We start from the raw sequence: 23034 nt of genomic DNA on the forward strand, positions 1-23034 counted from the left end.
CTCAACATAGAAACTTCTGAGTTCTCCTTGAAAATGCCCATGCATTCAAATTGACGGTGTAGACTGGGTGAACTCATAATTTCTTAAGAAACCTATTGAGAACATACAAACATGTAAAAAAAGCATCAGTAATTACCACAGGAACAATTACTTTTTGGGGGGTTTTTTTGAGTTATATTTGATGGGCATCATCAATTATTTATTAGTTCTTGACACTTCTTTACTGTCTATTGTGCCTGTGGAAAACAAAGGATTTTTTGTCCCTGCAAAATATTTAAATCTCAAACAACTTGCCTTCATTTCCTTTCCTATACTCTGAGGAGGAGGCAAACCAATTACTGTTCACCTAGGAAGTTCTTACTCACTGAAAAACTCACTGTTAAAATAGCAGAACAAGCCAAGCAAAAATACTTTCTTTAATCCAATATGTACTCTTCACAGAGGAATGAAATACCTGAGGTCATACTCAAACTGTGTTCAATAGATGCCTGTCTCAGATGTGATGAGTACTTCTTGCAGTGAGTAGTTCTGTCCATTTAGTTGAAGTATGCTGAGATTGTATGTGATCTGAGTCAAATGGGCTCCTATGTTGTCTAAGGCTGCTCTCCTAGTCCATGAAGTATGGCATGATCATCCAGAGTCCAATTCAGAACATGTGAGATAGGCTTACAGTCTAAGTTTTCTGATGGCAGTGCTTATGTCTCAGTTTATCACGTTAAAACTGTACAGAAACAAGCATTTTAACTTAGAAGCCTGAGCTAGGGATATCAAGTGAATGGCCTTGAAGATTTTCATCACCAAAAGCTGAGATATAATCTGGCCATAAAGCTGTGTGGGGTAGGAAGTAATTTCATAACATACTGACAAAATAGAGCTTGTTGTCTCCTGCCTTCCCTGACACTGGACTAGTGGGGAATGTAAGACATGGGTTGGAAAAAAAATCATGGTCGAGACAGACCTAGATATTAACAGCTCCTGGCTGCAGCACTGATTTTTGTGAAGCTATTGCAGCTCAGCATAGGTAAATTAGACTATAGACTGATCAAATATTCTGTGGTGGGAACAAATACCCTCCGTACTGAAGACAGTGTCAGGATGAGGACAAATCCCACACAAACCCTTGTGTACTTTTCCTTACTTTGACAATATAGCTGTGACTTACAGGCTTACCTAAATTACATTTTGAGTTTGTTTTCCCTTACTATCATTCATGAAACAGGTTCTACTTCAGAAAAGAGAAGTCCCATGAAAAGAGAAAGATCACGTTCCCATGACTCTGCATCTTCATCTCTCTCTTCAAAAGCTTCCAGTAAGACCATAAGATCATCTCTGTTAATTTAAGTTTAAGACATAAAAGAGACCTTAGCTTATTAGATAAATAATAAAAGGCATAAATCACTAAGGTTTTGATAGGGCCTATTTTAATGGGATTGCTTAAGATCACTAAAAAATACAGGGATTAGACTTCTGAAATATAGGAAATAGGATTTTGCTTGAAAAATTATCATGTCATGAGATGCCCAAACTAGGTGCTTCCATGTGGCCTGCACATGGCTCTGTGCCCTCAGTTCATCTGTGGTTAAAGACATTGTTTTCCTTTCTTTTTTTTTCTGTGCCCTGGATACTGGTATTTTGAGGGATGTCACAGTGGTGTTACTTGCAACCATTCACATTGCTGGTGACACTTCTGTATTTGTTGCTAATGGCTTTTACTAAATACTTTAGATTCATAGACAGATGATAGCTTACTATTTCTTGAAATCAGGAGAAACTACTGACTTTTGTTTGTTCAAAATATGGGGGTTTATTTGAGAACCAGGATGGCTGATTTCACCATGAGAGGAAATCTGGTTGAATCTATGTTCAGCCTTAGGCAGATATTTCTAATACCTTGTGTAGACTGATTCCACAAGCAGTTCTCTGTCTGCTTTGAAGACTGTGAAATATTTGTGTGCCCTCTTTCACTAAGCATTCAAGATGCTCAGAACCATTTAACATGTGTTACACTTCCAAGAAATCTTAATGGTTAAAATATATAGGGTAAAAATAGACAGCTTTCAGAAAATCTGCAGTTACCTGTGGGGTGTATCTACATCCATATTCCCAGCCAACATTAATGAGTTCAGTGTGTTCTCTGAGCTGACCCAAAACTGTATGAATGCACCAATGCATTATGTAGCACCAGGGCCTTAAGGGCTGCCAGGTTTTATTAGGTCAGCCTAAGTACTTCAGTGACACAGTCATAGGTGTCAGAGCAGAGCTGACTCAGAGGACTGTTTTTAGATGTCAGTCTGAGTAGACATTTCTGTAGTGTGGTGGGGTAATATCCTGGAAATACTAATTTTCCTCAATTCATTTAACAATGGTTTCAATAATTTTGTATTTGTCTTGAGTGATTAAAGTATACAGTGAACACCTTAAGCAAGGAATGTATGAGGGAAATAGAAGACACGACAATCACTGATATCTTTCCTATGCGCTTCAGGACTTTAAAAGCTACTTTCTGCATTGAAATGAATACTCCAAAATAGTCCCATTATGGCTTCTTGTACAAGGAAGGTCAAAGCTAACCAGAGGAGCAAGATTGCAATGTTGCAATGTTTGCTGGACAATGTATCGAGAGGATTATTTGTTGTGTTTTGTTTAACTGTGGCATTGACTAGCAGAGATAGCTGCACTGTGTTGAAATACAAATTTTCTTTTAGTTACAGCATTCTGCACTGAATCATCTCCTCCCCAAGCCCTAAGTAACAGCACTGAAGAAACTACAAATAGCTGTGAAAGGCAGAAGCAGAAAGTAGACAAGGGGGCACAAACAACAATCAGCAAACACTTGCCACCAGTAACTGAACAGATGGATATGAAACAAAACATTAAAAGTGCCCAAGTCTCCATCACCTCGTCATCCTCCTCACCTTTCTCCTCCTCTTCTTCCTCCTCTGCACCTACTCATAACTCCTTCATCCTACAGACGTCTCAGTGCTCCATGACCAAAGCATCAAAACAGCCTCCCATAGTTTTCCTGCCCAAACTTGTTTATGACATTATTACTTCTACAGACAGCACTGGACTTCCCAAATCCTCTTCTCTCTTGCCTTACCATTCTGTTATGTGGGCAAGTTCTTTTCGTCCTCTTATGAGTAAGATGATGACGTGCACGGAGCAGTCTCTGTACTACCGCCAATGGACGGTTCCCAAGCCAACCCATATGGACTACAGCAACAGGAATGAGGGCAGAATGGACACCTTTCACCCAAGGAGACTGCTGCTCAGTGGGCCACCACAGGTATGTAAAAAAACCAAGGTATTATCATTGATGTATTTTGCTTAATTTTATCATACTCTCAGAAAAACATTTAGTTATTATTATTCATACTTGAAGGGGGTTTTTTTTTTGTTGTTGTTGTTTTGGTTGTAGTTTTTTTTTTTTTTTTTTTGTTTTTTTGTTTTTTTGTGTGTGTGGAGCGTAAGTTACTTATATTTTATTTCCTAATCCCTTCTAATAAAAAATATCTATTCTCTTTACTGTTAGCCTGAGTTCCAATACAAAGAAGCTGCAGCAACACTCACTTTTGTCAGTCTCTCTCCATTAAAATGTTTTAAAGACAGTTTGCTCAAGAGATAGATAGATTTCATGTGTAATGTCAGTTTGTTGAAGTTGAATATGCATTTATGTTTTAAATAAAGATCAAAGATCTTAACAAAGCCACTTTCTTATGATCAATGTGAAAGCAGCTGGGAGTTTGTAATTAAACTATTTTGTTTCCTTTGCACAGCAGATAGAAATAGAAGCTGTTGTAAATAATACATGCAAGAAGCCCAGTTCAAAGTTGCAGTGCCATATTTAAAAGATGAGTAGCTGACCCAGGAGTTTTTACATTACTTTGAAAATATTTTTGGAAATAGGTCTAGTTCTAAGAAGTTAATTCTTGTGTAAATTCTCTAGGAATGTTTAGAACTTATCTCTGAGCAAGGTTAAGTCCACACATTACAGGTTAAAGGTAGTATTGTGCCTCATGTTTTACTGAAGTAAGAAACAACAAGATAGGAACAGGCACTGTGCCTGCTGAAAGCAGGTATATTTCCTGTGAACCTCAGAAGTCAAACAGGATAAATGCAAACCAAGGCAAAGATGTTTCCAGTTACTGTAACATCAACAAAAAAATTAATCCAAAGATAGTTACTGAACTAGCTTCCTATACGATCCACTCTTCTATGCTCATCCATGGCAAAAAGCAACTGCATATTGCTATTTGTTAAATTATTGTTTTCCATTGTATACCTAAATATATGGTGCAGAAGAGTAGAAAGAGCAGAAATGAGCTTTTCATACTGGGAATTCCCATGGATGTTACTCTGATTCTAAAAGAATTCCAGAAGATATTCTGATGATCAGTTTTTCACTGTCCATTCCTTTGTTCTAAATAGTTTGTGTTTGCCAAATATTGAGGTGTTATGTGATCAAGACACTGAATTTCCTACTCAGCTCCAGCAAAAAAATCTGGAGAGAGATGGTAACTTTCATCCCAAAAAAACCCCCCAAAATGACAGTCTGTAACAAAATGACAGGCTCTAACTTCTGTTACAATTTTATATTGCATTCACATCAAACCCCATAATAATATGATTCTGAAAGCTATCCTAAACATTCAGACTAGCCAATAAGAAATTATTTCTTTGGTATTCATTTGCTTTTGGGTCCCAAATGTAAATTGTGGTTCTCAGAAGAGTCATTCAGAGACTTCTGAGAGCATTCTACACATGGCAAGAAGGTTTTGATGCTTCACATACCTGATATTTGCAATTTAACTAGTTATGATCAAACAGGCAGCTTATTTGTCAGCCCAATTTTCACTATCAAATCTCTCTGTTTTTTTCCAAGTATGAATAAGACTCCTGTTGGTCCTCTGTACTGAAGTGAATTTCAGCCTTGGTAACAATTCTTTTATTTGAAACTCCATCTCTTCTTTAGTTGTCTTCACAATGCAGGTTATTTCCTAGTGTTGCATCGGTCCTATGATTGGATTAATTCCTAAAGGATGCTTTTAACATGTTTATTCATTTCATATTCCTCAGTTTTTTCTGAAGAACATACCTGTTTCACACAGAACAAACTCATACACATCAAATTAGGAGTATCATATCTTCTTCCTAAGTATTAAAAATGTAGGGTTAAATATTAATTTATATATAATATATAATATATTTTATATATATAAAAATTTAATTGAATTTTCCATTTATTATTCCATGTAAAGCTCTTAATTTATTTCTATTTTCATGGAACAAGCCAGCAACTATTCTACCTTTACTATTTTAGCCTCTCAAAGTCCTAAAAACTTCTGTAAACCAAACAGCTTTAAAAGTATGTGGATTAATTTAAGATATAGCAATGCAGTGTTTCTTGAAGGGAAGACTAACAATAAAATATGCAGAAGTTAGAATTACCCTTCTCTTTTGAGAAGAAATAATTTTCCTTCCTGAAGTAGGTTTTATTCATTATTTTGATAATATTAACATTTCACAGGAACTTAATACTTACTGCATCAAGAGGAAGAGGCAGAAATGAAACCAATTATTAGACAGCTAATATCTGAATGTTGGTAACATCTCAGCCAAAGTATTAGACTGCCAGAGTAGTATCTTCCCAAAAATGAGTAATTACTTGTTTTCTTTATCAGTAGTTACTTGTTTCCTTTATTCCTTTACTGAAATTTACATCAGGAAGCAATTTTCTGGTTAAAATGAAAAATACTAAATCAACAGAGCAAGAAAACTAGGCACATTAGAGAATCAAAATTAAAATTTTAACTGTCGGGAAAATTAGTACAAAATATGCTCACCCTTCTCTCATGGAGATATTCTACCTTATTTAGTGGTTAAAATATTTTGCTGGAAGACTTGATGCATTTTTACAAAGACAGTTATGTACATTAGAAGGCAATAAATGCCTTATTTTTACAATAGGCTTTAGGAAATGCAGCAAAAACTGGATAGGTATGGAATAATTCATCTGTAAATTAGCTCACATGATCAAAAGTCAAGCCATTGGTTAGTGAGTATAATTTAATTTGCATCACCATGAACAATACATATCATATCTACAGCTGGACATCTATTCCCTGGTGCACCCACGCAAATGCCTATATGGAATTCTAAATTCCCTCAAGTATTTTTTCTTCAGACCATTCATCTTAAAGTTCTCCAAACTGCAAATCAAGGTTTTGTATGTTTGGTTCTTTAACTGGATTTTGAAATTTAGAACTAGCATTTTCCTGGAGCATGGAAGCTGCTGGTGAGCACAGCTTAGTCCTGTGGCACCACATCTGGGAAAGAAGCAAGCATGTCTTAAGACACTTCCTGAGGAAGAAAACTGCTGCCCATATTATTACTCTACTTTTATTAAAATCTCATTACAATGGGTGTATATACCATTCATCTCATGTAAGAAAAATATTAGGGAAATATTTAATATATCTATTATTAGCTGTGTTTTAGAGGAATGTAGCATGTGGAAACACGGAGAAGAGCCATCAACATTTGACCAACTGTCTGTGGATCATCAGCATGTTTTCTGCAAACCATCATTGATTCACAGGCCACAGTTTGAAAACCACTGTCATGGTATGTGAAGATCTGTCTTACCTGGAAATTAGAATAGAAAAGCCTTATGGAATTATTTCCCCTTTTGCCATATTTCTCCAAATGAGAGGCCTGAAATCCACTTGCACATGTGAGAATAATAAAGTACTTTTAGTGGTCCTGGTGTCCGGCATCTGGAACAAGTTTAAAAAGGAAGCTCATTACTGTTACACCTTCTACAGCAGCACTTGTGGATGTCATTCCATGAATGCATGGAGGTACACATGCAGTTTATCTGGCTGGAATGCTCTCTCTGAGATTCTTAGTTGGTTTGCCCCCTATCCTTGATATCTATGGCAAGCAGAGTTCAGTGGTCAAAATCTTTGGAGAGCTTCCCCCTCCTCTATATGTCTTTGACACAAAAACTAGACCTTCGTACATGCATCAAATTTTCTTCAGGAAAGAATTTGAATTCATATTCCTTCCTCTTGCTACAGCGACACTCTTCATGAATGAAGAGCTGCACAGTAAGCATATGCTTAGTATTTTATGGGTCAAATTATCCCTGGCGCTAAGGATGAAAATAGAAACAAAGCTCCTAAATCTCATCAGGCCCCAAATTCCTTAATTATCGTCTGTTTTCACAAGATTTGAGATTTTCTCTTCTTAGTCTTCTGGGATTTTCTTCTTCCAAGTCTGGTTCTTCAGACTTCTGTCTTCCAAAGTCAGGTAGACAGGAACAAATTAGAGTAATACTTCCATTATTTGGGAATATTGCCCCCCCGGTGCCGTATCTTACAAAGCACTAAGCACTGCCACATGTTTGAGGAACCTTTTTTCTGGAAAGTAGAGCTGTTTGTCATAGTGGCCCCTCTCACACACATTTTGTTTCAGAAATTGTAAAAATGCGGCCCATTTCTAGGTTCCTTCAGTCTTTCAATCTGTTTGCAACTTTGGTATCCAGAGCAAAGACAGGATATGGGGAAAAACACCTTGCTCAGAGTACTTCCTTACCAGTTGTTGTCATTATTATCATATCATGCTCAGCCCAGAGTCACTAGTTAGGATCAGCATAGCATTGTGCCTGGCTTCCCTAAAGCCATTGCAGACCAGTCAGGTATCCACTTTAAAATTTCTTTTCAGATCTTTTATTTGTTGCAGTTAGGAGATGGAGGATGGGCAGATGTAGGGTTTTATGCTTCAAAGGTGTGTATTTCCTGCTTGCAGGATATCTTTGTAGCTACTTACTGTGCACAAACTCTTGGAAAAAGGGGTAGTGACAATGGGGCAGGGGCTTTTTGGAGAGATGTGGAAGTTGTGTTTTTTGATGGTATTCAGTATTTTCAAACAGAGAAAAATTCTCTGTGCTATTCCATTTTGCCTAGAGATGAAACACATAGAAAACAGCACAATTAGTTTTAAAGCTGCATTAACTATCTGGGTATACTACAAGTTCACTTGTTCAAGAGTCTTCCCTTCTGGAGTAAATACTGATTGTAAATGAGAAGTCATTCATTCTCATTTTCTTTTTGAAAATCTTCTCAAAATGACCTGAAAAAGGTCATTCTCCCTTTCAGCAGTTCATTTCTTGAGCAGCAAATACAGGCAAATGTGCTGGTGAATGGAGTCCAAATAAGAATGCTGTGTGTGCTCAGCCCAATCTTTGTCCTGGCAGGGAAGCATTCTAATAACATGGACATATTCCTGAAAGTTCCCAACATACATCATTGCTCATATCTAGCAGTTCATAAAACTCACAGTACTGAATTAGAAACTTTTAATGTGACAGATAATGAGAGCGTGTAAGGTCTGGTGCCTGCAATAGCCTAAGTACATGCATTACTTAGTGGTGTAGCACTTGTCATCCTGTGGTTTCCAGCATTTTTGACTCCTGATCCTACAGCTTTGTGTACACTTGAGCCCGGTGACTGATACTTTTCATCTCAGCACCCTGCAGCAGTAGCTTCGTCTCTCCCACACAGCTTGTGAAAAGCCATTGGTAAAGACTAGGACCCCCTAGGGAAAAAATTACATGAGTTTGATAAAATAAAATTTTAACGCAAATCGAAAAGAAAAAGTAAGGTTTTCAGTGTTGTTCTGCTGACAACTCTAAGTATATACTTCAAACAGATTAAGAATTAGTTTTTATATAGATATCTAATATCAAGGAGACAGGAGTACTTTTGATAAACGATCTCTTGTTTGAAATTAGGAAACTGTTAATCTGTCAGGCTACCCTGTGTTTAATGAAAAGTTGATCAGAGGCACTTTAAAAGAGTATGTTCATAAGAGAATAAAAAGGTAATCTTAGACATGAGGAAAAAAAATGGAAGTATTTTCATTATTTGCCTCAGATGTGGGAAAATAAGATGGTTTTGTTTTAGCTCCTCAATCAGTAGCCATTGCAGCCAAGTTTAGAACCTTGTTCCAGGGTCAGAGGAAAAATTCTCATTAGTTTCAATGGATTTTACATAAAAAAACCTGGGAGTTAGAAACATCTGGTCCTTGGCTGACTATAGAACCTGCTGTCATTTCCTCTGTTCAAAGTCACTTTTTTGCTGTGTTATTCCAGGATGACAGAGAGTTGTGCTGACATTTGGTTCTCAACAAGGATAATGAGACCCTTATCCACCCTTTGCAAGCAACTGTTCAAACTGCAGTCTGATACGAAAAACAACAGAGAATGAGCTTTGACAAAAGCAAATGCCTGATCTCTTGCTTTGAATTTAAAGCTTCCCTTCCTCAAGTGTTGAGAGAAAATGAAAACTTTTCTTGTCATAATTGGAAAATAGTAACTTTAATACTCTGTTAGGAATTTCAATGCCCTATGCTTCTAACATGTCCTAGAAGTAATGGAACTGAAGCTGAGTTTTCAATTCAGTAGTAATATAGACCTAATCCAAAGTCTGATGCCACTTGGTGAAATCAGACAGTTGCTGTCCAATGTGTTGTAACAGATCTACATGTTAACCTCCCCTGTACAGCCCCCCTCCCCCCCCATACACAATCATGGTTTTTAAAGCTGCCTGCTTAGACATGGCCTTATTTACTTGATGTTATCATCAGCAAACTCCATGTGAAAGAAGAGCAACCCACTGAGTAAATCACTGGCTGTGGCTTATACCTTCCTTGATGCAGTGAAGGGAAAAATTATACAGTGTGTTGATGGGGTAAAAAAAAAAGGAGAAAGTTATATTCTTAAGATAATTTTAAAAATGGACTTTTAAAAGGTAATTTTAAAAGATTGGAAGGGAAATAATGTATTTTCAGCATGAGAGGCGGAAGAGGGTCATTGTTGCACATACTGTGCCCTGCAGGAGTGGAAATGGCCAGCACGAGCTCTCCCAGGGATGTGTTGCCACTTTTACTCCTCAGGAGATCTCTGAACTTCAGGAGCAGGCAATGTACCTGTAAATCATATGGAAATGAAAGAGTTGGGACAATTCTTTAGTTTTCTTGCAATTTGAGGGGGTTTTGTACATTTTACGAGCCTGTATGGATTTTTAAATGTTCATTGCCTATGTAGAACCTATAACATCAGGAGAGAAAATTGTTGTGCATGGGCCCATAATTAGACCTGTGATATCAAATGTGTTTTCCAGCTAGGCTCCTGCACAGAGAATAAAACTGTTGAACACTAAGTTTTTCATTTATGCCAAGGAATATACAAATAACAAGGAGATCCAAGCATTGAGTATTAATACTCAGTTTCACGACAGCTACAGTTTCCAGATATGTGGAAAATTAACATGGTGAAAAGCAAAAGTTTACTTTTGTTGGTTTTTTTTTTCTAATTTATATGTTTACAGATAGGGAAAACAGGTGCCTATCTGCAGTTCCTCAGTATTTTGTCCCGAATGCTGATTAGACTGACAGAAGTGGATGTTTATGATGAGGAAGAAATCAACATTAGTAAGTTCCTGATATAGAAATATTCTGGAGACAATAGAAATATGTTGTGCTAAATTGAAATATAGCTGTCTATATATTCTAGGCCTATTCTATCCTATTCACCTTTGCAATTACTTTACATTATTTAAATATACTGGTACTTTGTTTTATTATTTTATTAATCTTTTAGAATTTAGTCATCTTCTCTGTAAGCAAAGAAGATACCTCTATTTTTTGTGGAAAGGAATCAACAGCATTTATGTATATTAAATGATATCCAGCCATTGGTTTTCAGTTCAGAATTGGAATGAACTTTTGTGGTAAAGCACATAAAAGGAATCATATACATTTCAGCAGATTTATACCATGAGGAGCAATGTCATATTTTCTCATTATACAAGACTACCTGAGGGAAGGAAGTTTCTGCTCCCTAATACCTAATTTTAGTCCGTATTTGCTTTGTTTACAGTGTATTACTCCTCTGTGTTTCCAGATGTATTTCTGTAGCTCAGACAGGACATGAAGATAATTTTAAAAAGGTAGAGTTGCGTTGAGGTGCAAGGTACATTTGTGCAAAGGTTTACCTTTTGGTGCATATTGTGTCATCAGACTAATGAAAGAAAAAATGAAGCAGGAATAATAGGTACAGAAAAACCATCTATAGCAATATAAAGAGCTTTAAAAAATTCTGAATTCTTATTTTTCAATAATATCATAGACATAAAAGAAGAATCTGATCAATACTACCATCAGCCTGGAGATATGTGGCCAGATTTGGAGACATTTAGGAAGATGCCTTTTGACTACACCATCCATGATCCAAAATATGAAGATGCAAGTCTGATTTGTTCAAAGCTTCAGACTATAAACAGTGAAGGTTAGAGTTTTAAAATCCTGACTGGTTCATGTATGTGTATTTATTTGCTTTTAATGTGAGAATCCTGTTAAACTTCTAAGCAGAGTTAAAATATCAGAATTGCTTTTGATTAAGTAATAGTGAAAAAAGATTTCAAGTTTTCCAGATGAAATACCAGAGTGAGACCCATATAAATTACTTATGGAATATTATATAGACAGTCTTTCATTAAAAAATCTCTGATTCCTGAGTAAGTTTGTGTATTTGAATGATTTTATAAAGTAACATTGTCCTGCTCTGTAGCAATGCAGTGATTTATGTGTATAAAGTTAGTTTTGTACTTAAAAGTATCTATAGGTTTATTTTTTAGGTTTTTAGGTCAGGTTTGGAAAGCATGAGATGAACATGCCCAGATCTAGATTCCTGGAGTACTGATGTGTGAATTAGTCCTCTGAATTAGCCAGCTGGACATACACAAGCCCATGGGTAGCAGGGAGGAACACTGTCATTCAGAAAGACTTTGGCAGGCTGGAGAAGTGGAACCTCAGAAACAGGGCCCTGTTGAACAGTTCACCAAACATGCCCCTTGCACTTGAGATAGAACAATTTTATCCAGCTGTACAAATTTGGGGCAAGCTCTATAGACAGCAGCTTTGATAAAGTGACTTGATGGTCCTGGTTGACAATAATTTGAACATGAATCCCCAGTTCTCCACTGGGTTAATGGCTTACTAATAATCTGGCAACAGGTTAAGGGAATTGCTTATTCTTCTGTAATGGCAACTCTAAGGCCATATCTTGGTATTCTGTCAAGTTTTTGGCTTCCCAATATGAGAAAGACATTGACATAGAGAAGTGAGGCCAATGAACAGCCACCAAGATACAAAGAAAATTGGAGTGAATTTGGTTTGTTTCATCTGGGGAAGTCTAGCAGGTGCATCTGAATGCTGTCTTCAACTTTCTAATAGGAATTTATAGACAAAACCTATAAATATTATAGATAACTATAAATATTATAGATATATAGATTTTATAGATAGCAATATTATAGATACACAGCATAATGACAAGAGACAACAGACACAAGTTGCAATATGGGAAGTTACAATTAGATTGTATGAAAAATATTTGCAGAATAAAACCACAGAGCAGGTTGCCCAGAGAGATAATGAAAACTCCACTCTTGGTGTTTTTTAAAACTTAACATGTCAAGGAACAGCTTTGAGGAACCTGATCTGATACTGAAAAACTGAGTGGAAGATTAAATAACAAAGTCCTTTTCAGCAGAAAATATACCTCATCTTCCCTCAGTTTCTCACAAAGGGGATCCTTTGAAAAATAGGGATATACACTATGGAGCAACATCACTAAATTGCCAAATTCATTTCACAGAATCTACTGTGATATCTGTCACAGAATGGCAAATGTCATAAGGGTCTTTTTTACTATTTATTGCTTTTGTAAGCATTCTACCAATAACAGCAACAACGAAAATTTTAATGATCAAACATTGCTTACATCTCAGCCTTATGTGAAATCTGTACTGAATTATCATAATCATGAACTTGTAGATAATTCCTTGTAGTTCTCTTTGCTGTACATAACAATTTATAAAACACACTGTGCTCAGAATGTATTCGTAGTTTGTTTTGTGCGTGTTTTATATTGTCATTTTTCCTAGAAGCTGATTTCAGTGACAGAAACCGTCTGTCACAAGATAATACATTCTAGCCTTATGTTACATTTAATATGTTTCTTTCCTTAACAGACAGATCAATGAGCAGGAGACAGGAAGATATGTACACGTGCCGTCAAACAACGAGGATGAGATTGTCCAAGTATGCAGCATACAACACCTACCATCACTGTGAACAGTGTCATCAGTATATGGGTTTTAATCCCAGGTACCAGGTAAAGATTTCTAGATGTTACTCTGCAGATCAGACACTGAAGCACACACAGCCCAAACACAGTTTGTGTACATTCACGGTATTTTACTTGGCTTAGAAGTTGTACGTGTGTGCACATACAGCTGATTTACAGATTTTGTTATTTCTGGAAGTTCGCCTTCTTCTTCATAAAAGAAGGCAGTGGAATAAATATCCTTGACCAGGCTGCAGTCTGGGGAGACCAGAGGACCAATCCTTGTGCCATTTACACTAGTTTGTTCAGTGCTGTGATCTGAATGTGTGCTACCAGTTAAAAGTACTTTCCCAGTAAGCTCTCCACTGGGCTTTGCTTAAGTGGAAAAGTTTGCACCTGAGTAACTGCAACAGGTGTTACTTCCGATACAGGAGTAGTCCAGCACAGGGTAGTCAATGTGTGGTGTACAACTTTCTTTTACTCAAAGTAACCCTCTAATTTCTTGCCTGTTATAATGTGAAGAAGAAGGTGTCAGCAATGCAAATACTGGTTTTTATGTGCCAGTATTTCTGAAAGCCAGGAGGGCCTGTAAGTATTGGTACCATCTGCAAAACAAAGCTGAAACAACAGTTTCAAAAGAGGGACCACTTAAATGTGTATTTTTTAGTGTAAGCTCTAGCCTAGGGAATATTGCTTAACACTTATGAATAATGAAGTTAAATCTACTGCCATACAGTAAGTGACTGTAATCTGTTTGGCAGTGTTATAAATATATATAAACTACACTGAGACCTTGTGGTTTGACTTTAACTGGAATTATCATATTTTTCCCATCCTTAGATTTATGAGTCCACTCTGCATGCATTTGCCTTTTCCTATTCTATGCTGGGAGAAGAGATACAGCTGCATTTTATCATTCCAAAATCAAAGGAGCATCATTTTGTCTTTAGCCAACCAGGAAGACAACTGGAAAGTATGAGGCTACCACTAGTCACAGATAAGGTAGATGGATGTTTTCATTTGTATTTATGGCCATATATAGGAGAGAGACACCACCAATTTCAAAATTTGTTGAATTAGCATTCTCTATAGTACTATTCCTACTGTCAAAAGACAATGAAGATGTCCTTATGCTAAGCTTGTATTTTCTTCCAGAAAGGGATATGTGAAAAAGAATTATTGAGACACTAATAAACTATTTTGCTCATAGTCAAGGTTGATCCTTTGGTATAAACAGTCTTATCTGTGACAAAAGGTCTTTGGTTATGGGTTTAAGATGTTAAAGTGAGAATAGTTTCTGCAAAGAAACTCAAATATATGATTTCATTTATCATTAGTAAGAGGAAGGATTTTTTTCTGTAGAGAAAAGCAGTGGAATAAATATCCTGTTTTATTCTGCATTTATGCTCACTTAATTTCATATAAAAGTAACACTTTCAAAGAATCTTAGTCTTGGCTTCAAGACTGTATAAAGAATCACATGTCATGCTTGTAGAAAAAGCTTTGTAAAGTTATCTATTTGACAGGCTCTGCAAACTCTGACCAGAGAATCACAGAATAAGCTGAGTTGGAAGAGACCCATAAGGATCACCAAGTCCCACTGCTGGCCCTGCACAGCACCACCCCCCAGAGTCACACCCCGTGCCTGAGAGCATTGTCCAAACACTTCCCGTGCTCTGTCAGGCTGGTGCTGTGACCACTGCCCTGGGGAGCCTGTTCCAGTGCCCAGCCACCCTCTGGGTGAAGAACCTTTCCCTAATATCCAACCTAAACCTTCCCTGACACAACTTCAGGCCGTTCCCTCAGGTCCTGTCCCTGGTCACCAGAGAGAAGACATCAGTGCCTGCCCTTTCTCTTTCCCTCACAAAGTAGTTGTAACTGCAGTGAGGTCTCCCCTCAGACTCCTCCAGGCTGAACAGACCAAGTGACCTCAGCCACTCCTCATATGGCTTCCCCTCAAGGCCGTTCACCATCTTTGCTGCCTTTCTTTGGACCCTCTCTAATAGTCTAATATCTTTCGTATATTGTGGTGCTCAAAACTGCACACAATATTCATGGTGAGGCCACACCTGTGCAGAGATGTTGACCTTTACAGAGATTCCTGATACTCATGTCTGAGGTGAAGCTGTGCCTTGCTCAGGCCACAGTGCTTGGAGTATTGAAGCAATTTGTGGAACAGCAGTGAGCGTAGCACTTCTGTCCTGGAGAAAATAAGCTGCTTCCAATAAACAGTAATAAATCAGTATCACCCCTCCAGTTCATGTTTTAAATAGAAGAACCTAGACAGCAACACAACAGCAATGTAAGAATGACATCTCCTGCTCTCCCTCACCCAGTAAACAGTTCTTGGCTACATGATCAGAACTGGATCCTTGTGGGTTTTTTTCTTACTTCTGCCACTGACCTGGTTTGAGGTTTTGACATTTAAAGACTATTCTCCCTTTGCTTCTTTTTCTATTCCCTTGCTCCAGTCAGAAAAGCGGTACTGTAGTTTTGGCGTAGGGTGTTTCTTACTGTCCTCTATCATATGGACCTAAATCCTCTTCCAGATCTAGCCTCAAGGTACTACTGCACTTGGCAGGTCAAGGTTAACAGTCCTGTCCATTCCACCACACTCTCATCAGTCAAATGAGCTAAATGATAGAGTTTTCTTTTTTCCAATCCTTATAAAAGTTGTTTATTTTCCTATCAAGGAAGTTTAAAATGTGTCAGTTTGTCTAGTGTTAGTGGATCTGATTTATTCTCCTGAAGAATCTATTTCTCCTTTTTCTTTCTGGATTAATACAGAAGCTCACACTTCTTTTTACCTACAGAGTGAAGATTACATAAAAAGCCCCACTTTTACTCCCACCACTGGTCGTCATGAACATGGACTTTTCAATTTATATCATGCAATGGATGGAGCCAGTCATCTGCATGTTTTAGTTGTCAAGGAGTATGAAATGGCCATATATAAGAAGTATTGGCCCAACCACATCATGCTTGTTCTTCCAAGCATTTTCAACAGTGCAGGAGTAGGTAAGTGCAACAAAAAGTTCTAAAAAATGTGGACACACAACTTGGGTCCTCAAGGTGTTGTTACTCAACAGTAAAATGTAGACACACACCTTGCAGCTAGGATGTCTGATGTGGAGATCTGGATTCCCTCTGAAGACAATGTGTCACAGCTGAAGATGCACTTCTCTTAATCCAGGACACCTAAAACAAGCTCAATGAATTGCATCCTAGAAATACTTAACTCTTGTACTGTCTTTGAAAGAAATTGAGAGTGTTAAAACTCAGGGGGAGTTACTGACTGTTTCCTTGTGGAAAATAAGTTGCACCCTATTTGCATGGGCAGTGATGCTCAGGTTGGGTACATCCCTTAGGTAGGTTCTGCTAATATTCAACCCTTTGCTTGTGTTGTTGGAACAACTTATATACAGCAGTAGTAACAAACATTCAAAACAGATCATCAGGGACAATTTCCAATGTCATTCAGCTGGTCAGTCAACATCTCTAACTCCTTGCACTAAGAGATGCTAACAGACAGAAATATTGTCAGGTTAAAAGAAGTAGTCACTAAATCCTTAAGACACTAGCAAATCATTACCACAGAAGTCAGGCCTCAGTTTTCATCCTTCCCAATGTGGTTCTTTAAGTCACTTGCTTGGCAAGTAACAAAGTAATTTGGCTCTGGGTGGTGGTGGGGTGTTAAAATCTTCAGTGATTTATACCCTTGTCTGCAGAAATATTCACTTCAAAAGGCTTCTGAGTTGAAAGCAAACAGTTTCTGCCAATTTTTAATCTGGTGGTTTATGCCCATGGTTTCAGGTGCTGCACACTTCCTGATAAAAGAGTTGTCTTATCATAACCTGGAGCTTGAACGGAATCGTCAGGAAGAGCTGGGGATAAAACCCCAGGATATTTGGCCTTTCATTGTCATTTCGGATGACTCCTGTGTCATGTGGAATGCAGTAGAAGTTGACTGTTCAGGAGACAGGAAAAGGTAAATAGAGTAATATATGCTTTTTCAGCTGATCTCTTTTAACCTTTCTCTGCATGTAATTTTGAAATTATGTTTGCTACACTACAACTTCTAGCCTATAAAAGCAGAGAATTATATTTTCCCAAGGAAAGTACTTTCCTAGGCATCTGTCTTTGCACAGCATGTAGTGTAGCACCCGTTTTTCATTCCTGTTCCCTGAGGATTTATGTGCCTTGCAGCAGTCACTGTTCAAGATAGAGTTACTTGGACTGCAGATTTCAGACTCTGTAAACAGGACAGCATGGACACTCACATGTCCATTTTTCACCAGATTTTTATAGGGAAGTTAAATGACAGTTCGGTGCAAGCTGTGCAACTGATTTCCTTTGGTTCTTTTTTCAGTCCCAGTCTGTCTCCTTTATGAGTTTTCCAAATCCCTGAACTAGTATTTTATTTTCATTACTTTAGAATATTGTTTGTGCTAGATATTTTTATCTATTCCATGAACAGGCCATGCAGGATTTACAGAAAACTTTCAGAGAGAATGAAACTCAATGAAAACTGAGATTTATGGGCTCTAGGGGTGGGCTAAAAGGATCTTAATATTTTGTGCTTAAATTATGGCACAAGTCAGCAACTCTCCAAGATTCATTGGCATATTTTCTAGGTAACTTTAAAAGTTTACACATCTGAGTGAATATTTTGAGAGTTCTAGACTAAGTTTCAAATCTGTCATACCAGTCCCCACCACAAAAGTACCAGTTAATTTTAACTAGAGTGAGAGACAAAAAAATATAGGAAAAGTAAGACAATGCTGAAGTTATCTACCTGAAAGTCATAACAACTTCCAACTGTTAAAAATTGCTCTTCAGCTGAAAGAGATTCTGAATATTCTCCATGTATTTTAAAATTAACACATTTTCATAATTATTGTAGTGACTATACATGGACTGAAAGGAATGTTTCCCTGAAGCAAATTCTGCAACGTATTGAAACAACTCCCAACGTCACTCATTATGCCCTAATTGGGATGAGGAAATGGTCCAGTAAAACAAACAGCGCTGAGATCAAGGAACCATTCTCCTGCTGCCATGTGCATGACTTCATTATGCTGAATGTGGATCTGACCCAGAATGTACAGTACAATCAGAACAGGTAAGTGAATCAGTAGCACTTTCAGCAGCGGGAATGAACCAAATAAAGGAAGTTTTACAACAGCTCTTGTTTTTTTAGGGAGGTTGTGAATGTCATGCAGACAGATTTTGTTTTGTTAACGGTGATTCAAATACTTCCCAAGCTGTCAGAAGTTGGAAAAAGGCAATAATTTCTATAGTTCCAAATAAAACAGTGATAACTGAGTGACAGGGTAGATATAGTCAGCAGTGTGCTCTGCACTCCGGGTGGCCTTTGGTAAATACTATACTTCCCTTCTTGTCTGCCTAACTCCTCTACCTTCCAAAGGAAACAGGGATATATGGATGAATGGTGCATAGCCAAATCTCATTCTGAGATATATATAATATATCTATATATTATATATATAAATGTAATCACGCTGGTGATTGTTTCTGACATTCAGCTGTCTCAGAAATCCCACTTTTTAATTTATTGGGCCACTTAGGATATATCAGATTATAATTTTGTCATACATAGCATTACCACAGTTAACAGAACTGTATTCACTAGGTTCACAGTCTAACAGAATTTCACTGATCTGTGTGAAATAAACTGTGGGTTTCCCCCCATTTCTGAGTGACATGCATTTATTACAACAGAATGAAGTGTATATATATCACTAGAAGTGGGATTCATTTTTCTAAAACTGATCTTTCAGTGCCTTAAAATACAGAAGACATCCATATGGGGCTGGCAGGTGTGACATGAAACGTGTGGTTTTCTATAAGCTGGGTGGGACAACCCAGGTAATTAAAATGGCTCTACACAGCTACATTTAGGTAACTGAACTTCAGTCAGTGTGCTTTTCAGAAGAACTCTGCTAACTCAAGAAGATATCTTTTGAAGCCCAAGCTTACTTATAACTGCAAGGAAGCATTCTGCTTTCATTTTTCTCTGAATAAACAGATGATCTATATTTCCATTGTCACCAGCCTGACAGCTCAAAAGAACAAATTTGCCCCTGCGCATCTCCTAGTAGAGAACTGTGCTCCCAGGCTGCCTAAGTATGTTACCTTATGAAGCATTATGTATGAAGGGCAAATGCAGACAATGACAATAAAGCAAAATGATATGAGTACAAGCAACAATGTTAAAATGTCAGGAATGCCACATCACACCACCTATTTTCTGCCTCTGTCTTTGAACCACATGAGGCTCATGGTAATTCTGTGTGGGTACTGCTGAGTGTGAAGTATTGTATGGCATTCCAAGCCTGGGCAAGGAAAAAGGCACATTTTAAAACACAGAGACAGTGACAGTCAGGGATATCAAGTAACAATGTAGATATTACTAAGATCAAAGACAAAACATTTAAAACCTATAACTGAATGCCATTTTTTCACTGATGTTGACTGTTGCACTGATTGCTCAGTTTGCTTAAATTCAAGCCCTGGATGTCAATCAAGTGGTTCTGCACATCATCCTCTTTCCTTTGTAATAAATATATTCAAAATGGAGAACTGAGCCTGAATTTTCCATCGATTAGAGTATTTGAATTTAGTCAGCTTTAGGAGTTTACCTTTTATTCTGTCCCATCATATTTTTTAAATGGGTCAAACTTAGCTCAAGGATGTTTGACTTGATTCTGCTTAATCTTTTCCTGTGTCTCAGCAGTTCTCTTGAATAAAGACTCCCTGCCTTCAAATAATTTTCTAAAATAAAATTACATTAGTTCTGTAGAGCAACATAGAAAAAAAAATGCTAGATATTCATATTTTGAGGGAAAAATAAGTAGTCAGATACTTCTGTGCATTTGATAAATCAAATGTAGGGCCTCATCCATTTCCTTGGAAATCAAAGAAATTAATTTCCTTGACGGTATTTGGGATAGTAATGTATGTAGCAATTTCTTATGACTCCATTATTGTAGTAAAGAGCAAAGAAAATGTTTTAAATCCTGGGTATTTTCCTTAGCAATTTACTGCCTTTCCACTTTGTGCTTTTGATCCTTTCCCTCCCTAAGTGTTTTTCTCCCTAAGTGTTTTTCTCCCTTATTCTGGTCTTCTGAAACTGATTCTAGCCTAGTTTATTTTTAGAAAGCTGAAGCCCCTTTCTCTGACTGATGGGCACTGGTGGAGGGTCAGTATGTTTGATACCTGTCCTTTCTATGGTGCTGATCAAAGGCTCTGAGTGCTTATATTTGTCAGTGTATGATGAGAAACATTCCTGCTATGATTTTTTTCTTTCCAGGTTTACATGTGATGATGTTGACTTCAACTTGCGTGTCCACAGTGCTGGCCTTCTCGTCTGTCGGTTCAACCACTTCAATGTCATGAAAAAGCAAATTGCAGTAGGAGGTCAACGATCCTTCCACATAAAGTCTAAGGTGGGAACTGAGACCTCTGTTGCACTGTTGTGAAAATATTCCTTTTTCCTTTTTTGTCTTTTTTAACCAGGAGAACTGAGATCTTTTGGTGCATCATCTGATACCAGTAATGGGGAGTGTCTGCCACATGGGGCTTTTTTAGTTATTTATTTCTGAAATCCATAATGTTCTTGTCATGAATACAACTTTCCTTGATAGCATTCCTTTAAAACTTCAAAAAACATGTAAAGTATCTTTTTGCAATCCAAGTAATCATTCACTATGTGGATTTTATCTACAGCTATAGAATTGCTCATCTTCATGTGACTTCATAGGTAGGAATACTTTGAGTTCAAAGAAGAAACCTCAAAGACTATAAACACAAATATAATTTTATGAAACTCAAATTGTTTTGATAGCAGATATTTTTGACTGAACAACTTTTCTTCTTATGTAAAACTTAGGTTTTTAGGGTAGAGATATATTTTATACAAACCACAATTACATAACTACAACTTGATTGATTAAGATTGATCTGTATGAGAAATATTTTTTTCCTCACAGGTGTCTGACACTCCAGTTTCAATCTCCCCTGCTCAGTACATTTGTGCTCCTGACAGCAAGCACACCTTCTTGGCAGCACCTGCTCAGTTGCTCCTTGAAAAGTATCTCCAGTATCACAGTCATCGCTTCTTCCCTCTCTCACTGAAGAATTACAGCCATCCAGTGCTATCTGTGGACTGTTACCTTAACTTAGGACCACAGGTACTGAACAAAACAATCTCCAAGTAGCTCTAGAAATGTGTAGGCTCTGTTTTGGATGGGTTAGTTGATGTATTCCTCTAATAATAGTTACATAGCCTTTGAAGAATGAGGTGCATCCCTATAATGTTAAAATTGAATTCTTAGTCCCATACTGTCAGAGGCTTCAACTAAAGTACATGGAGAGAAATCCCAGAATCATCCTAAATACTAATAAAGTCTGTGAAGTGTTTTCTCTATCTGCTGTAATTCGGCTCTTCCTAGAGAAATTTTCTTCCACAAGAGGGTTTTACAAATACTAGATAACCCTTAGAAAGCACTTCAAATATACAGATGTTTTAGGTTACTTCAGACTGATAAGCTGAGGCAGAGAATAAAATACTAGACAACCAGCTGGAATGGAAGCGGTTTACATTAGGTCTCAGGAGCTGTTGGCTCTCTCTGATGAGTTTGGATATAAAGCCAAGGTTGTACTTCAACTCAAATATGTCAATAGAAATTTGGTACTAGGGTGGTGTGGTTCTGGAGAGAGGGACTGTTTTTATCTCTTCACTGAATACTAAATGAAATTCAGTCTCTCTGGGTTTACTGAACTTCTCTTCCAAAGAGCTGTGAATAACCTTCCCATGTATGCCGCTCCCAGAACATCTTGAGTCCTTAACTTTTGTTTCCACTATGTTTGGAAAAACAAGCTCTGTGGGGGATCATTGTACTGTTACTGTCTTCATCCATTGCATCTTTTCAGCTCTAACCCATTCAGCACATGAAATTATTTCAATTTTGTTCTGGAATTGCTGCCTGTGCTGGAATATGATACAATAGGATTGAAGGAATACGTAATAGGCATATTGGTGCAGAGTCTTAGTTGCTGTGGTTCAGCTTTCCTCTGCTCAGTCATGCTGATCCATGCCAGACGAGTATGTATCCCAGCTAAGTAGTACTAAGTAGTACAGTGGCACTTTTGAAACAAAGTCTTGTATGGAAATTTGAATTTATAAATCCTGAAAGAGTGCTGTAAATATTCCCATTCCTAGTGGATTTCAGGAGTAGCCATAAAAACAAACTAGGCAAGGGGAAACCTCATAAATGCATGTATATGCACTACTCTACCGACTTGAGTAATTCTATCTTAATGTAAATGAAATTTGGAATTTCTAAGGGTATTTTTCATGTCTGACTCTACAGTTATTGTATTTACTCACATATAAATAAAATATGCTGGGCAGGTCACAGCATTATGGTTGTGGGGAGCTATTGTTACTGCAGCTTTCAAACTATCACATCTAAGCCTCATGACAATAATAATAATGAGTAGTAACAATACATAGTTATGAATTGTGTTTTATGTTTATTGTTAATAAGTGTAGCATGATGTTTTGGAAGAAACTATAAACTCACAATATTTGGAGTTGGAAAGCAAGTCTGAATTTGAGTCAGGTGCAAATACTGTAATCTTGAAAGATGGTAATTTTTTTCCACCTTCTCCCAATCAGATTGCAGTTTGCTATGTGAGTTCTCGGCCTCATTCTCTGAATATCAGTTCCTCTGGTTTGACATTCAGTGGTCTCCTGCTGTACCTCTGTGACTCCTTTGTTGTAGCTAGCTTTTTGAAGAAGTTTCATTTTCTTAAAG

At 37.4% G+C, this 23034-nt stretch overlaps 1 protein-coding gene across 1 annotated transcript in view; it reads left to right on the plus strand.

The window, feature by feature from the left end:
* The window catches only part of GREB1 (growth regulating estrogen receptor binding 1), an 87925-nt gene that overhangs the window by 61315 nt on the left and 3576 nt on the right, over positions 1–23034 (plus strand). Inside the window, exons 21-32 of the mRNA XM_066179938.1 lie at positions 1220–1309; positions 2706–3286; positions 10392–10494; positions 11192–11350; positions 13098–13240; positions 14033–14194; positions 16006–16210; positions 17006–17180; positions 18096–18314; positions 20526–20661; positions 21205–21405; positions 22896–23034. Coding sequence (XP_066036035.1) covers positions 1220–1309; positions 2706–3286; positions 10392–10494; positions 11192–11350; positions 13098–13240; positions 14033–14194; positions 16006–16210; positions 17006–17180; positions 18096–18314; positions 20526–20661; positions 21205–21405; positions 22896–23034 — 2313 coding nt within the window. The remainder of the gene's footprint in view (positions 1–1219; positions 1310–2705; positions 3287–10391; positions 10495–11191; positions 11351–13097; positions 13241–14032; positions 14195–16005; positions 16211–17005; positions 17181–18095; positions 18315–20525; positions 20662–21204; positions 21406–22895) is intronic.

The sequence above is a fragment of the Chamaea fasciata genome, unplaced genomic scaffold (assembly GCF_029207755.1).
Source record: "Chamaea fasciata isolate MVZ Bird 193981 ecotype frontalis unplaced genomic scaffold, bChaFas1.0.hap1 SCAF_3, whole genome shotgun sequence".
Lineage (NCBI taxonomy): Eukaryota > Metazoa > Chordata > Aves > Passeriformes > Sylviidae > Chamaea > Chamaea fasciata.